The sequence below is a fragment of the Nematolebias whitei genome, chromosome 3 (assembly GCF_014905685.2).
Source record: "Nematolebias whitei isolate Nwh7 chromosome 3, NemWhi1, whole genome shotgun sequence".
Lineage (NCBI taxonomy): Eukaryota > Metazoa > Chordata > Actinopteri > Cyprinodontiformes > Rivulidae > Nematolebias > Nematolebias whitei.
Window position 1 is genome coordinate 26,734,197 of NC_056500.1, and position 14,983 is coordinate 26,749,179.

The following is a 14,983-nucleotide window of genomic DNA, read 5'->3' on the forward strand; positions in this document are numbered from 1 at the left end:
GCATGGCAGCTTCTGTAAAATGATTCCTGTTGGCTTCAGTTCTCAGAAACAAGAGAAGGTGGAGTAGACTGGTCCGTCGGTAAACAATTGTGGTGGTGCTCGTGTAAACAGCCTGTATGTGGCAGCAGCAGAGTCTCTCTGTGGGTTTTGGAGTTTGTGAGAGATGTAGGTGTTGCCGTGACATCAGCGCATGGTAAAAACACAAAAACTGTCACAGAATGCAGAATTTATCTATGCAAAAATAAATGAAAATCATGTTTCTTCCACTTCACAATTATTTTCTACTGTGTGTGTCTATTACATAAAATCCCAATAAAATTTTTAAGTTTATAGTTGCAACGTTGCTAAATATAATTCAACATGGATGAACACTGTGCATCCTTACCTTGTCGATGCCCATGTGTATTTGCAGGGATTTGGATAAAATCTCAGACTTCTTCTTGGCCTCATTGCTAAAGTCGTCACAGACCCGTCGGAGCTCCACACATTTGGGTCGGATGGAGTCCACGGCGTAGTGGTTGCTTTGAATGAGCTGGTCCCCATGCAGGGCATGGAGCTGGGCCTTTTCTACTGCAGGCTGAAGGAAAGATGGTTTATTTAGTTTAGATCTATTCATCCAGGTGTGCCTAAAAATGTGTCTTCTCTTTGATGGTGCATTAAGAAAATAATTTGTCTAATTTAACCAAGAAACTTGATTCTATCCTGGGCAGAAACTGAGGAGTTAGGTGAAGTACAAGGCACTCAGATGACCTTTGTTTCTATCAGAACAATATATATTGGCTCTATGACTGGCTGTGTTGTCTCAGTAGTTTTGGAGAAAAGCCTATAACTCATCTAACAAAGTTAAGTCATGTCCTCTGGATGAATTCTTCTTGTTGAAACGTTTCATCTTTTATCCAAAAGACTTTGTCAGTCTGAGGAGCTGCAACAAACTCAGTCTTATAAATAGCCCCTTCTCATAGTGGATCAACCAGTTTGCTGGTGACAGTCAGAACTAGCTGTTCACATGATAAATGAGGACCATCAGTCTAACAATTGGTTGTTCATTCAGAAACAGACAGAGACAAAAAAACAAAACTATTTCTAAAGTAGCTTTTGAACTATATTACAACCTTCAAAATAATACACATTACATAATTTACACAACGAAAAGGTTCAAATGTGATCGACACCGGGGTCTTTCTCTCTGGAGTTTACATGTTCCCTCCCACTTCCCACTGATTTGTGTTTCTCTAATAACTAAGCTGTCTCTGGGTGTAAGAGAGAGATAATGGTTGCTTCTCTGTATGTGTCCCTGAGATGAACTTTAGACTTGTCCAATTTGTCCCCCGCCTCTCGCACAGTGTCTGCTGCAGATAGACACCAGAGATCATATTGCTCCAGTTTTAGCTTCTCTTCATTGACTCCCTGTCAAATTCAGAAAAGAGTTTAAAACCGTACTTCAGCTGAAACCCAAGAGTACGAATTTAATTGGACTGATAACTTTATCTTATTCTGAAATGCTTACTGTCATTTATGTAAACTTTGAAGGGTTTTCAACAAACTGTAACAAGTTTAAAGAAGAGAGACAACCTGTTTGATTTGTCGCAGTGTTTTGTGTCCTTGTCTTTTTCTTGTATAATTTTATCAGGTACTAACAGTTGAATATTTTTACTTTTTTGTGTCTAGACCAGGTTTCCCTGCTTGTGTTGACACACCTGAGCCTTCTCCTCCAGGGTTTTCAGATCCTTCAGCAGGTGCTCCACTCGGGCGACACAATCTCCGGTATCAGATAGGTTCTTCAGGCTGTCCATCAAAGAGTCAAGACACACTTTGACCTAAAAAAGAAAGACAAACCAGAGACTAATAAATGTCCCAAATTTATTCATTCATTCATCTATATGTCCCACCGCGCTCTCTGAGGTCAGCAGACCAGAAGCTTCTCTCAGTCCCAGAAACCCGTTGTAAGCTCAGGGGTGACAGGGCTTTCTCTGTTGCAGGTCCACGACTGTGGAATGAGTTGCCACTGAGTGTCCGGCAGGCTCCCACACTCTCAGTCTTTAAGTCTCGCTTGAAGACCCACTTCTATTCGCTTGCCTTTAACACGGTGTGATTTGTTTTGGTCCGGTGTGTTCTCTACTCTGTTGGCCATTTTAGTTAGCTTCTGCTGCTATTTGTATCTGTATTTCTATTTTATGTTTTCCTGTCTGCTGTGCATGTTTGTGTTCTTTTGTACAGCACTTTGGTTGGCCTTGTTGCTGTTTTAAGTGCTCTATAAATAAATTGGTATGGTATGGTATGGTAAATGCAGCAAAATGCTAACAATAGGGTAAATGAAGCAAAAGGCTAATTATAGGCTAAAAGTAGCAAAAGGCAACAAGCCAAAAGTAGCAAGAGGCTAACTATAGGCTAAAGCAGCACAAGTCTAACTATTGGCTAAACACAGCAATAATCCTTAACAAAAAGTAGTACATTTGAAGTTTATTTTTGCAAGTATACTTTAAGTATATCCAATATACTACACGCCATACTTGTAGTGTATTAGAAGTATACTGATTTAATACTTGTTTGGACTAAATTGGGACATTTTTATACTATTTTTAAGTCTATAAAATAAAGTTTATAAAAAGTAAACTTCATGTACACTTCCTCATTTTTAGTGTAAAATAAGTATACTTGTAGTACACGTAAATAAAGTACTTTTTGCTAAGGGCTAACTTTAAGCTAAAAAGATAGCAAGTGCCTAGCTAAAAGTAAAAGTAGTAATGCATAAATTTAAAAGCTTGAAGTACAAATAAAAAGTAAAAGTAGCCTAAGAAATCAAAAACAGTGCCAGTCTCCTGAAACAGAGCGCAAAGAGAATAGATTTTAATGAAACTGAAATGATCTGGATTTTTCTATGAGGAACTTATTTGTACAAAGTAAATAAAGTTAAATATTTCAAAAAGTTACAAAAACATAAGTTATGTGACCCATCATCAAGAAGAGCTAAATGTTGTCATAGATGATTGACAAATTAGAAGAAGAAATAGTTAGATTGTAAAGAAAATGTCTGAGAAATTAAAAAAAGAAGAGGAAAAAAGTAGACTAGTTGTAAAGGTGAATGAAGAGGTCGCAGCAGAGGTTCACAGGTTGGGGGAATGGGGCAGACAGTTCTAAACATCTACCTCTCTGAAGTCCTGCTCAAAGTGGCGCAGCTGAAGACACTGCTCCAGCTTCACATGATGTTTGCTCCAGAACTGTTCAAATGCATTCTCTGTCTCATCCAGCTGAGCCAGGAGCCTGAAACACAACCAAATGATCCTCAGAAACCACCAACTGAGCCGTGATGCACAGGAATTACAGTGAGAAAGTGTGGAGTACCGTTCCACCGTGGTCTGGTTCTCCAGCTCGTCTGGGTTCGGCTGCTGGCTCTCTGACCGGGCCGCATGGTCCTTGATACAGGATGACAATGTGCTACCCTGTCTCAGAGCCAGCTTCAGCTCATCCTGGAGTCCACACAGATACAGATACAAAAGGAAAAGGGTTAACATACAACTCTGCATCCAACTCTACATCCAACTGTATGTCCAACTCTTTGTTCAAGTCTACATACAACTCTACATACTACTCTGCATCCAACTCTACATCCAACTGTATGTCCAACTCTTTGTCCAACTCTACATCCAACTCTGCATCCAACTCTACATCCAACTCTACATCCAACTGTATGTCCAACTCTACATCCAACTGTATGTCCAACTCTTTGTCCAAGTCTACATACAACTCTATATACAACTCTACATACTACTCTGCATCCCACTCTACATCCAACTCTACATACTACTCTGCATCCAACTCTACATACTACTATGCATCCAACTCTACATCCAACTGTATGTCCAACTCTTCATATGACTCTACATACAACTCTACAATCCATCCATCCAAGTGTACATCATATTCTTCATCCAACTCCACATCCAATTCTAAATCCAACTCTACTTCTGACTTTTCATCTGACTTCATCTGACTCTACATCCAACTCTACATCCAACTCAACATCCAACTCTGCATCCATCCATTCATCTGTTTTTCCAACTGTCCATCCATCCAATTGTCCATCTATTCATCCAGCCATCCATCCAGCCATCCATCTAACCATCGTTCCATCCAAAATCAGAATTTAAATGACAAATCATGTCAAGTGTGAATTATCAGCCAAGAGAATCCAAATATCATCTGAAGACCAGACTCTTTTCACCAAATCAACCTTGATGCAGTTTTGCATTGACTTTTTGCTGGTAGAGAGAAGCATTAGTGTTTGTGTGTCGTGGTCCTTCACCTTGAGGTTGTTGTGTCTGTCAGTGTGGGCAGTGAGCAGGTCTTTGGTGCTCTGGACGTCGTTGGGAAGCTCAGTTTCTGCCAGCTCTGTTCCAAACTTCTGCAACATCTGTGCTGTGCTTTTCACCGTCAAGGCAAAATTTTCTATGGCCTAGGGAAAGAAACAGATGGTCACTGTGATGTTTCAGCATTCTTATAGCTGCCATAAAGACAACCCTTTAAGGTCTAAATGTATCAGCCAGTTGGCTATTCTAGAAAGCCTGTTTGGTAAAAACTCAGAGCAACCCATTGATTTAAGGGAATGTGAAGGTGCTTTTTGTTGAAGAACGAGAGATTAATGAAACTCTTGAGTTCATCACCACAGACTGTGACCTAAACTTGCTCACTGACAGGTTTTCTGTAAAAATAAATAAACAAGTAAATACAAATAAAATATTAAAAATGTAAAAAAAGAAAGAAAGAAACACGTTTTTTTCTTCCTGTCTCTTTGGACCTGAAGCCAGCTGTCCAACAAATATGGTTAATTTTTAATGAGAGTGTGATATAATGCAGAACTGCTATAATGTAATAATAACAGTTATAATAACTTGGAACACTTTTCAACAGGTTCACTCATTAAAAAACAACAAACAGTCCACAATTATTTGCTCTTACAAATACACATATCAACTCTACCAATATATATATATATATATATATTTATATATATACATATATATAAATATATATATATACATATATATACATATATATATATATATGTATATGGTTTTTGTTTGTTTTTAAATAAAATGAAATGCAATAAAAAAATTAAAAAAAAATCTTTACTTACAGTTCTGTGGTGCATCCATTGGCTGTGAGAGTACTCCAGACTTCCTCCCAGCTCTCGGGTCAGCTGAGTCTTCTCAACATAGCCATGCAGCTCAGACAGAGAGTTCAGCATAACAATCTGAAGAAAGAAATTACATTCCTTTTTTTTACATCATGTTAAACTCTTTCTGCTTCAAAAAAAGCATTTATGAAAAAGCATTTATGGTTGAAATAACAAGACCAACAAGAATGAGTGAAAAGATGACAGTTGATAATAAAAGTTTCTGTGCAGACCCCTTGAACACGTTCCTGCAGCCCTAAGGTCTGCACCTCCTTTCAGGCCTCCTTCTTTTATTTCCTAGTGAGACTCCAGCTGCACTCTTGTTTTCTGTAAAGTTTTTTCTCCTGCTGCCTGATTAGGCTCTTCCACCTTTGCCTCAAGTTGTGTTTCATCTCTGACACTTCTTCTTACCAGATTTTAGCGTGTTCGGTTCTTTTTCCTATTGTAGGTTTCTTTTCAGCTTTAGGCATGTTGCTTTCAGTCACTCGTGATGTAGCGTGTTGGAGTTCAGTGGTACCTTCATCTTGAAGTCATCTTTGTGCAGCTTGAGCCCGATGTCGGCTATCGCCCTCTGAAACAGCCTGGATGGTCTCAGCACTAACACCAGCTGGAGGTTTCCTGGAAATGCTCCCTGGAAACACACATGAACATCCTGGACAATTAAAACACACCTCATTCCTTCAAGCTAATTATTAGTTTTCTGTCTTAAATTAGATTTGCATCATTGGCAATTATTAGATCTACTTTACAGCAGTTTATTAATAAGATCTGTTGAACTACAGGAGCTGATTCTCTGTACTGTTCCCTGAAGGTATCACTGACATGGATTGGTTTGTCTCATTGCACTGAGGCTGTGTATAGCTGCTGTATAACAATTCAAAATACATTCAGAATAATAACTGTGCTTTACACGCAGAGGTTAAACAAAACTAAATTAAAGTCAGTGCCTTTTGTAGGTACAATGTAATTACCAAATAAGTACAAGGTTTTACCCTGCATGTACCAGGTATGCACCATGTAAGTGCCACATAACTACAAAATAAAAAGGCTTTTGACCTATAAATACCACATTAAAATCAGGTATATACCCTGTAAGTACCAACTAATCACTAAGTAAATATAGATTTTGTATCCTGTAAGTACCAATCTCAAAAAGTATCAGGTTTGTAACATCAAAGTTCACTTTACTTAAATACTTTTCTGTCTCACATTGTTCCTCTTTTTTCCTCACTTACATCATCCGATGAATCCAATCAGTTATTTAGACTTCAAGCTCGTCTCAGAGACATAAAAACCTGGATGACTCCTAATTTTCTGTTTTTAAACTCAAATAGACCGAGGGGGTGGTTTTTGAACCTGATCAACTCTGCAACCTTTCTCTTCCACTGGATGGCATTAATGTATCCTACAGTTCAGATGTAAAAAAAAAACCTTTGTCTTATTTTTAACTTTTTAACCCCCATATTAAAATGTTACCAGGACATCTTTCTTCCCCCTGAACAGTATCACTAAAATTAGAAACATCTTATCCCCAAATTAAGCTGAAAAACTGGTCCATGCATTTATCACTTCTAGACTGGACTGTTGTAATCTTTATCATGTCTTGTTCAGCATTTTCAATCCACTCCCAGATGGCAGGTTTACTTGTGGTTCCCAGAGTTTCTAAAAGTAGAATGAGAATGACACTTTGTCTATAGGCTGAAGACTTTCTGTTTTTGATAAATCCTATTGGATTTGAATTGGCTTCATGGTTTGGACTTGAAGTTTGCTTCTGCACAGCCCCCTGAGATGACTTGTTGTGAGCTGGTACTATATAAATAAAGCCAGCTGAACTGAATCTACATCTATAAATCAAACCACCTCTCAGTCTAAGTCAGATAATTGGATCGTAAACATCTCAGAGAACTTACAGCGATCCGTGATAGAGAGGCCTTCACTGAGCTCCACTTGTCTTTTCGCCTGTCGATGATGATGATGAAGCCAATACTGGCAGCATCCAAGCTGGACAGGAAAGGAACAGAGGACTGTTTATTGGACTGCAGAGAGGGGTAACAGTCTCTGGTAGACTGCTGCCGGGAACATGGAGGACAAAGATAAAGACAAAGACTTTACAAACTTCAAGTAATTCGTTCAACGTGGTATAACTTCAGCTGCTCTCTTTGTCAGATTTATTTGGATTCATTTTTGTTTAAATAAAAAAAAAAGAAACGTGGAAAATTATTCAGCGATCACTGGGTAGCAATCCATAATAGAGCCTGGTAGACAACCGGTACCTATTTGGTACATACTGAGTACTTACTTGATATATACACAGTGCATACTGGATACTAGCCACTTCATTGTACAGCAGCTTCCTGATGGTACCAGGTACACTGAGCTGTACTCTGTGCTGCTACCCTAGCTCAGAAGGCATACACACCTGGGAATGCTGGTCAGGTAAGTAACCACGTTGAGGAAATCCTCCTCTGGCACTTCACTGAAGCCTGAGTACTCTGGGAACATGATGATGGGGGCGCCATCTTTTCCTCGCCCTCCTGCAGCACAAAAACACAACGTGCATCGTTTACCAACCATCACTTTATTCTACAGACGAGATGATGTCATCTTTAGATGCCCTGCATTTTTTTTAACATCTTTTTCTTGATCAACCTGAATATTTTGAATTGATGTCATTCTTCAAATCAGGATCAAAGAATTAACAAAAACTTTTGATATTTGTGAAGAATGTATTTTTTTATACTTCTGATTTGTACTCACTGACTGGTTTTCTGGTTTGAAGCGGACAGATTTTTTTACTGTCTACTTCTAATGTTGGTAGTTTGATTTGATGCAGGTTGGTGCAGTGGTCAGTACTGGTGCCTCACAACTCCAGTGTGGGTTTGACTCCCAGTCAAGACCTTCCTGTGGGAGGTTTTCATGGATTTTCTCCCACAATCCAAATACATACATACAGGAAGTCAAAATAAATATTTCTGCACACAAATTCAAAACTGGTGCTTTTACTTTGAAGGCTTGTAGTTCAGTTTACTTTTCCCACGTTCATAATTTTACAACTTTTTTTTCCAAACTTGCCATATATTACAATCTTTGACACTTTACAACACAATGTGTGCAAAACATTTAATCAGTTTTCTGCTCAGCAGGAGCTGTTTTTATTTCTTTAAAAATAAAATGGGTGATGCCCAGGTGTCTCCAGCTGTGACCGTTTCTGTCTAACTTTTTATTTTGCATCTCCAGATGCACCAGCTGCTAACCCACTCCAACATTTCATAATTAAAAAATATTCTTAAAAAAAAACAGTTTCCTGAGAAGTACTTGTACTTTGGGTAAACTGTCAGAAGAGGGAACCTTTGAGCTGAAAACATATAGATAAAATATGGAATTAGAAATACCTGAGCATTAAGAAACAAGTTAATTATTGTTGTCCTTTTCCTTCTTTTGTTGGATACTTACATTATTAAAGACCTAGCCATCGTCTAAAGAATGCATTTAATATATGCACGCTCTAGACTGAGATTATTTTATGTTAGGAGAGGAGTTGTACACATTTGGATCCAGACCTGAAAAATATTGTTAGTCTTATGCAACATCACAAGATATAACTGGGACATAACTGGGACAGGGGTGTCCAGTCCTGGGCCTGGAGGTCCACTGGACCTGCAGGTTTCAGGTGTTTGTCTGCTCCTGCATACCTGATCTGAATCAATGGGTGACCAGCGGGCTTCTTCAGAACATGAGGAGGCGATCAGACCCTTACATGAGTTGTGTTGTAAAGGAAACAGGTAAAACCTGCAGGATAGAGGCGCTTCAGGACCAGGACTAGACACCACTGCACTCAGAGTGTGTGTTGTGAATTACTCTCAGCTACTACCACATCAAGTTTGAGCTCAATGTGTGTGAAACAGACCATGTTAGTGTTTGGTTAGCAGTGGCAGCCATCTTTGCTTGACTTCAAGCATTAATCATCTGTAGCTGCACATCCAGAATTTACTTTCTGTACGTTTTATTTAAAAATAATCCATTCATGAGATATTTTGCTAACACTGACTTAAAAACATATACATGAGCAAAAACATCAGTCCCTTTGTCTTGGCAGGCATTAAACTTCATGCTCCACATGACATTACACAAAACTGGATTTTATTTGAAGGTGTTGTTGAAGGAAAAGTCTTTGTAGAATCAAATGGGTTCATAAAACATGTAAGAAACAACAATAGGCTATATGTTTGTTTATATGTAAACAACAATGCATGTTTATTTGCATGTGAATAACAACAGTAAATGTTTGTTCACATGTAACCCAGAAATTTTGTTTATGTTTACATGTAAACAACAATATATGTTTGGTTACATGTGAATAACACTAATATGTGTTTATTTACATTTAAACAACAACAGTATGTGTTTTTATATATAAACAACAACAATACCTGTTTGTTTACATGTATCCAACAATACATGTTTGTTTACATGTGAACAACAACAATACATGTTTGTTTACATGTGAACAAAAACAATACATGTTTGTTTACATGTGAACAACAACAATACATATTTGTTAACATGAAAGAAACCAAATTACATGTTTGTTTACATGTGAACAATAACAATGAACGTGTGTTTATGTGTAAACAACATTACGTGTTTGATCATTCAACATTAAACGAGCCCAGATCTCCTTGTTTAACTGGTGCGGATCAACAGTCTGCTGACTTGGGCTTCTTTTTTTATTTTCAAATCTGTTATTCTGGGTGTCTTTGAGGACGGAGGAATGAGCAGCATCCCTGCAGACCCACACAGAACCACACAGCCTGCAGCCTCAACACCAGCTGAACATGTGGAAACTCTGAGGGCATACAGCAGATCCGAGTGGGGGCGGGGGGGGGGGGGGGGGTGCATATTTCCAGGCAAAATAAAAAGAAAGGGCTTTCATGTTTGTGTCTGTCTGTTTCACTTTGTTAGCAAAATGTCTTTTGAACCAACTGTATGGGTTTTAGAGAAAAACTCATCAAAGATAAGAGATATTCACAAATGGACAAAAAGCTCTAACTTGGACAAATGCACAGAAACTGAGCTAAAACTTGGTATGCTAGTAGCTGAGAGTGACTGCCAACACACACCCTGAGAGCTAACACATTTCATAACAGTTTTGTTGTTCAGGAGGTTGGATGAAAACAGCTGCTATCCTGTCATTTCTCTTCAGAAGATCAGGAGGAGCCGAGGGCTCATGAGAGACCTGATGAGGTGGCTCAGTTCCAGAGACCCAATTGTAACATTTAGGCAACACATTAAGATGATTAGAACTAGAATAAAACTCAACCTGGCATGCTTTAGTCATACCCAACCTTTTCTCACTTTACAGACAACTAAAACTTAGATGAATACAATGATCTTTTAACATATGTCGTACCAACTTATGATGGTTACAAACAACAGCAAATGATTCAAGTCTCTCTTCAAAAGCACAATTAAAATCTTAGACAACCTTTACATACTGACTATTGACATCAGTAAGTTAGAGATCTTAGGCTCTGAAAAATGACCAAATGTTTTTGTTTCTTACGGTAAGTCTATTTTTAGAGGTTTAAATGGGCTTTCTCCTCTGCTATACCCACTTTCATCCAGAAGTATAAAACCAGCATAAACACCAGTTCTCAGACTAGACTGGGCTGTCTTGCAGCAGGACTGAGGACAGATTGAAGACAAAAGGTGATGTCAGTTAGAGGAACACATTTATGGAATAAACTACCAGAAGATGTCAGAGACTAAGACAGTTTGTAAAAACCAACTTTAACTTTGGATAAAAGCAGATCATTCATTTACTCATTCTAACTGTGTAACTGGAAGAGTGTCATTTGTACTGTGTTTTATTTTGTACAGGTCTTTTATGATATCTGGTTTTATTTCCTTTACCTGCCTAAAGACAACAGATCAAATGTAGCTAATGAGCTAATTCTTGCACATTTAAATTGATGTGTAATGCAGAAACATCCATTAATGTGCACCATGGCTGTAAATAAAATGAAAGATGACCTTAATGCATTGCTTCAAGGCCAAACTCGGTCTTGAAATTTGAATCCTGAATATGTTTTTTATAAAGCATTGTTAATCTTGTAGCGACAGAGACTCCGTGTTTTGTTTTGTTTTTTACAGACCTGCCAGCACGGCAAACTGTCGATGAAGCTGCTCGATGATGTCCACAGCCAGCAGAGGTCTGATGTCCTGCTGCATGATCTCATCTGCAAACACAGAATCACCTGATCAGAGCCATGCAAGAGACACTGAGACACTGAGACAGTGAGGACGAAGAGGTGATATCAAAGCCCTTCAGTCAGATCAGCCATCATTAACCGTACAGGCAGCAGATCCAACTAACTTTATCAAAGACAAATGTTGGTTTAGTTTGAGATACAGGTCTGGTTCAGAAGAACATTTAAAACTTCTGGAACAACTCTCCTCGGTACTGAAGTGTCTAACAGGTCTAAAGGACAATGCCTGGCTAGAAACCCTGTCTTTACCTGGCATGCAGGCCCTTATCATCAGTGACTGCAACCTCCCCCATGCCTGCATGTCAAGTAAAGATCCTCTGCCAAGTGTGTACAAGAGCAATAGAGTTCTACATGAGCTAGAATTGAATATATTAAAAACCAAACTCAAAGAAAACCTTCTAAAATAGGACATTAAACAGATAAAGCCATGCTGAGGTGTCAACCACCAGGGATCCCCTGCAGTCTATGTCAATGTCTGATGAACAAAGCCTCCTCTGTCGTTGAGAATAAAGACATATTTATCCTGAGTTGACTTTATCCATTAGAAACTTGGATGGGTAGATTTGTGTGCTGCAGGGGGTGGAGAAGGTCAGGAGGAGAAGAGGAGTCTTTAACAATCAATGTCCCTCTGTTCACAACCCAGTCTGCTGACGTACTAAGGCTTCCATCTCCGATCGGCTCCTCTGACAATCACATGCACAAAAAAATGTCACCTCCACCCAAACTGGGCCTCTGAGCATTTAATGTTTGTTTTTTTTAAAGTGCCAGTTAAATATAAACAATAATTGAGAACAATAAAATTAAGTTATGGTTACATAATCTGAAAAAAGACTCACTTCTGTACTGTGGTATCTTGTTCATACTAAGTATGTGCCAGGTACTTACTCTACAGGTAACATGCACTAACCTGCTAAGTACCTGATTCTTACCTAGAAATCACCAGGTACTTACTTTCTAGATAATGTGTAATAACTTGTAACATACCTGCAAGTACCTGGTGATTATCTGGTAACTGCAAGGTATGTACAGGATACTTACAGGGTACTTACAGGTACTTAGCTTGTAAGTACCTGATGTTTATCTGGCAACTACAAGGTACTTACAGGGTATTTAATAGGCAAATACCTGGTGCTTATCTGGTAACCACCAAGTACTAACTTTGTAGATAACATCTACTAACTTAATGCATACCTGGTAAGTACTTGGAGATTATCTGGTAAATATCAGGTACTGATTTTGTGATTAATGAGTACCAATTTAGTACATACCTAGTAATTGTCTTGTACTTATCTGGTAGCCACCAGATACTTACTTTTTAAATAGTGTGTACTAACTTTGTACCAGGAAACTACCAGGTAATTACTTGGTAGAGAGCAAGTTCTAATTTAGTACATACCAGATAAGTACCTGGTGTTTATCTGGTAACTACAAGGTACTTAGATGTTACTTACAAGGTATGTACCTGGTAAGTACCAGGTGATTATCTGGTAACTATAAGGTACTTACAGGGTACTTACAGAGTACATACCTTATAAGTACCTGGTGTTTGTTTGGTAACTACAAGGTCCTTACAGGGTACTTACTAGGCTAGTACCTGGTGCTTATCTGGTAACCACCAGGTACTTACTTTATAGATAACATGTACTAAATGAATGAATACTTAGTAGTACTTGGGAGCTTACTGGGTTAATACCAGGTACTTATTTTGTAATTAATGAGTACTAATGTAGTACATACCTAGTAAGTGTCTGGTACATGTCTGATCACCACCAAGTACTTACTTTGTAAATAGTGTGTACTAACTTTGCACCAAGCAACTACCAGGTAATTACTTTGTAGATAATAAAGTATTAACAGTACACATCAGGTAAGTACCTGGTTTGTAGGTACCTGATAACTAAAGGTACTTACAGAGTATGACTTGGTAAATACTAGGCATTGTTGTGTACTGCTACCATGAAATGTAACCCTGGAATATAAAGCAGACCTTGTTCTCCAACCAGAGCGTCTACAGAGACTATCGTCTGTTCTGTTGGAACATCAAAGCTCTCAGGGATGGTGCAGACAGACAGCAGGCATGAATACTTCAAAGCTCAAAATAAACCATCTGTTTTAGAAACACGCAAAGGTAGGCGTACGGAAACCCTCCTTAGAAACTGCAGACTCACCAAAAGTACAAGTGAAATGGAATATAGAAGGAGAAAGGCACCAAGGGACAAAGCTCTGCAGTATTGTGTTGTACCGGGCAGCTTGTGCAGAACTGGTTATAGTTATTCCCACAGACAATCAGAGCTGCTACTGGAAGCCTCATAAAAAGAGAACTTCAAATTCATAAAATCCAATGCATTGTTTCTGCTGCTTTTTGTTACGCTGAGAAATGGTGGAATTGTAGCTGCTTTGGTCTAACCATTAAAACAATAGACACAAACTCCCAATACACACAATGTGTTCAGTCACGAGGTGTAAGACCCCCACCCCCACCATGTCTGCTCTTCCAGCATCCAAACCACAAGTCTGCATTCCAACATGTCAACACAGTTCTCGCTGTCTGGTCATACAGTGTCTGAACATTACCTACAACATGTTGGACTCTCTTCATGGTGACACCTCCTCCTAGAACCCCCCGTATGACTCAGTTCTTACTGCATCCAAAACCAGTCAGGTCCAAAAAACACCCAGCTGCAAGAACTCCAGTCCATTCCCAACAGCTGGTCTTCACTGTCGTCTTCATTGTCTGGTCCCGTTAGTCCAAACGTCCTAATGACCAAATCATGTTTCACGCACACAGAAACACACAGCCAAAGTTCAGCTCTTCCGTGTGTCTGTAGTCAGTTTTTCCACATTCTGCTTCCCTCTGAGCAGTAAGCAGCCAATCAACAGCTGGAGAAGCAGGGTGTTAGAAGACGGAGGGAAGAGGAGAGCAGAGCTGAGCTGCAGTGTGGAGGTTTGGGGGAGGATATGCTGTTTCTGTCTGCGTTCGAAAAACAGAGTCATGCTGTAAAAAGAGCCGTAAACTTCACAGGGTAAAAACTTCTTCTTCTTCTTCTTTCGGCTTTTCCCACTTCAGGGGTAACGACAGCGAGTCATAGTTCTCCATCTCACTCTGTCCTCTGCACCCTCTGTCCTCACTCCAACAACATTACAGACTAAAAACATTTTCATAAAAATTCTCTGAGCATCACAAAGCAATGGGTGAAAAAGTGAAACTTTCAGCTGACATTTAACACTATAATACAATGGTTAATGTCAATGTCAATGTATTTATATAGCACATAAAACCAACAAAAGCTGACCAAAGTGCTTTACAGTTAAGATTAATAAAAAGAATAAAAAATGCATCTATTGCCACTCAAAAACATAAGAACGTTAACAGTAAATACACAACAACAATAAAATCAGCTCAAAATTTGTTCTCAGACTCTGCGTGGATCAAATGCCAAGGAATACAAATGAGTCTTCAGCAAAGATTTACAATGGTTAATGATACATTAATACAATGGTTAATGATGCATTAATACAATGATTATTGACATAATAATAC

General features: G+C 38.8%; 1 protein-coding gene across 1 annotated transcript in view; it reads right to left on the bottom strand.

Moving 5' to 3' along the window:
* Positions 1-14,983, bottom strand: part of mcf2l2 (MCF.2 cell line derived transforming sequence-like 2) — a 66,225-nt gene that overhangs the window by 36,520 nt on the left and 14,722 nt on the right. Inside the window, exons 2-11 of the mRNA XM_037674266.1 lie at positions 11,329-11,412; positions 7,593-7,707; positions 7,084-7,174; positions 5,686-5,804; positions 5,135-5,252; positions 4,304-4,453; positions 3,343-3,467; positions 3,147-3,261; positions 1,698-1,817; positions 386-577 (exon numbers count right to left, since the gene is read on the bottom strand). Coding sequence (XP_037530194.1) covers positions 386-577; positions 1,698-1,817; positions 3,147-3,261; positions 3,343-3,467; positions 4,304-4,453; positions 5,135-5,252; positions 5,686-5,804; positions 7,084-7,174; positions 7,593-7,707; positions 11,329-11,412 — 1,229 coding nt within the window. The remainder of the gene's footprint in view (positions 1-385; positions 578-1,697; positions 1,818-3,146; positions 3,262-3,342; positions 3,468-4,303; positions 4,454-5,134; positions 5,253-5,685; positions 5,805-7,083; positions 7,175-7,592; positions 7,708-11,328; positions 11,413-14,983) is intronic.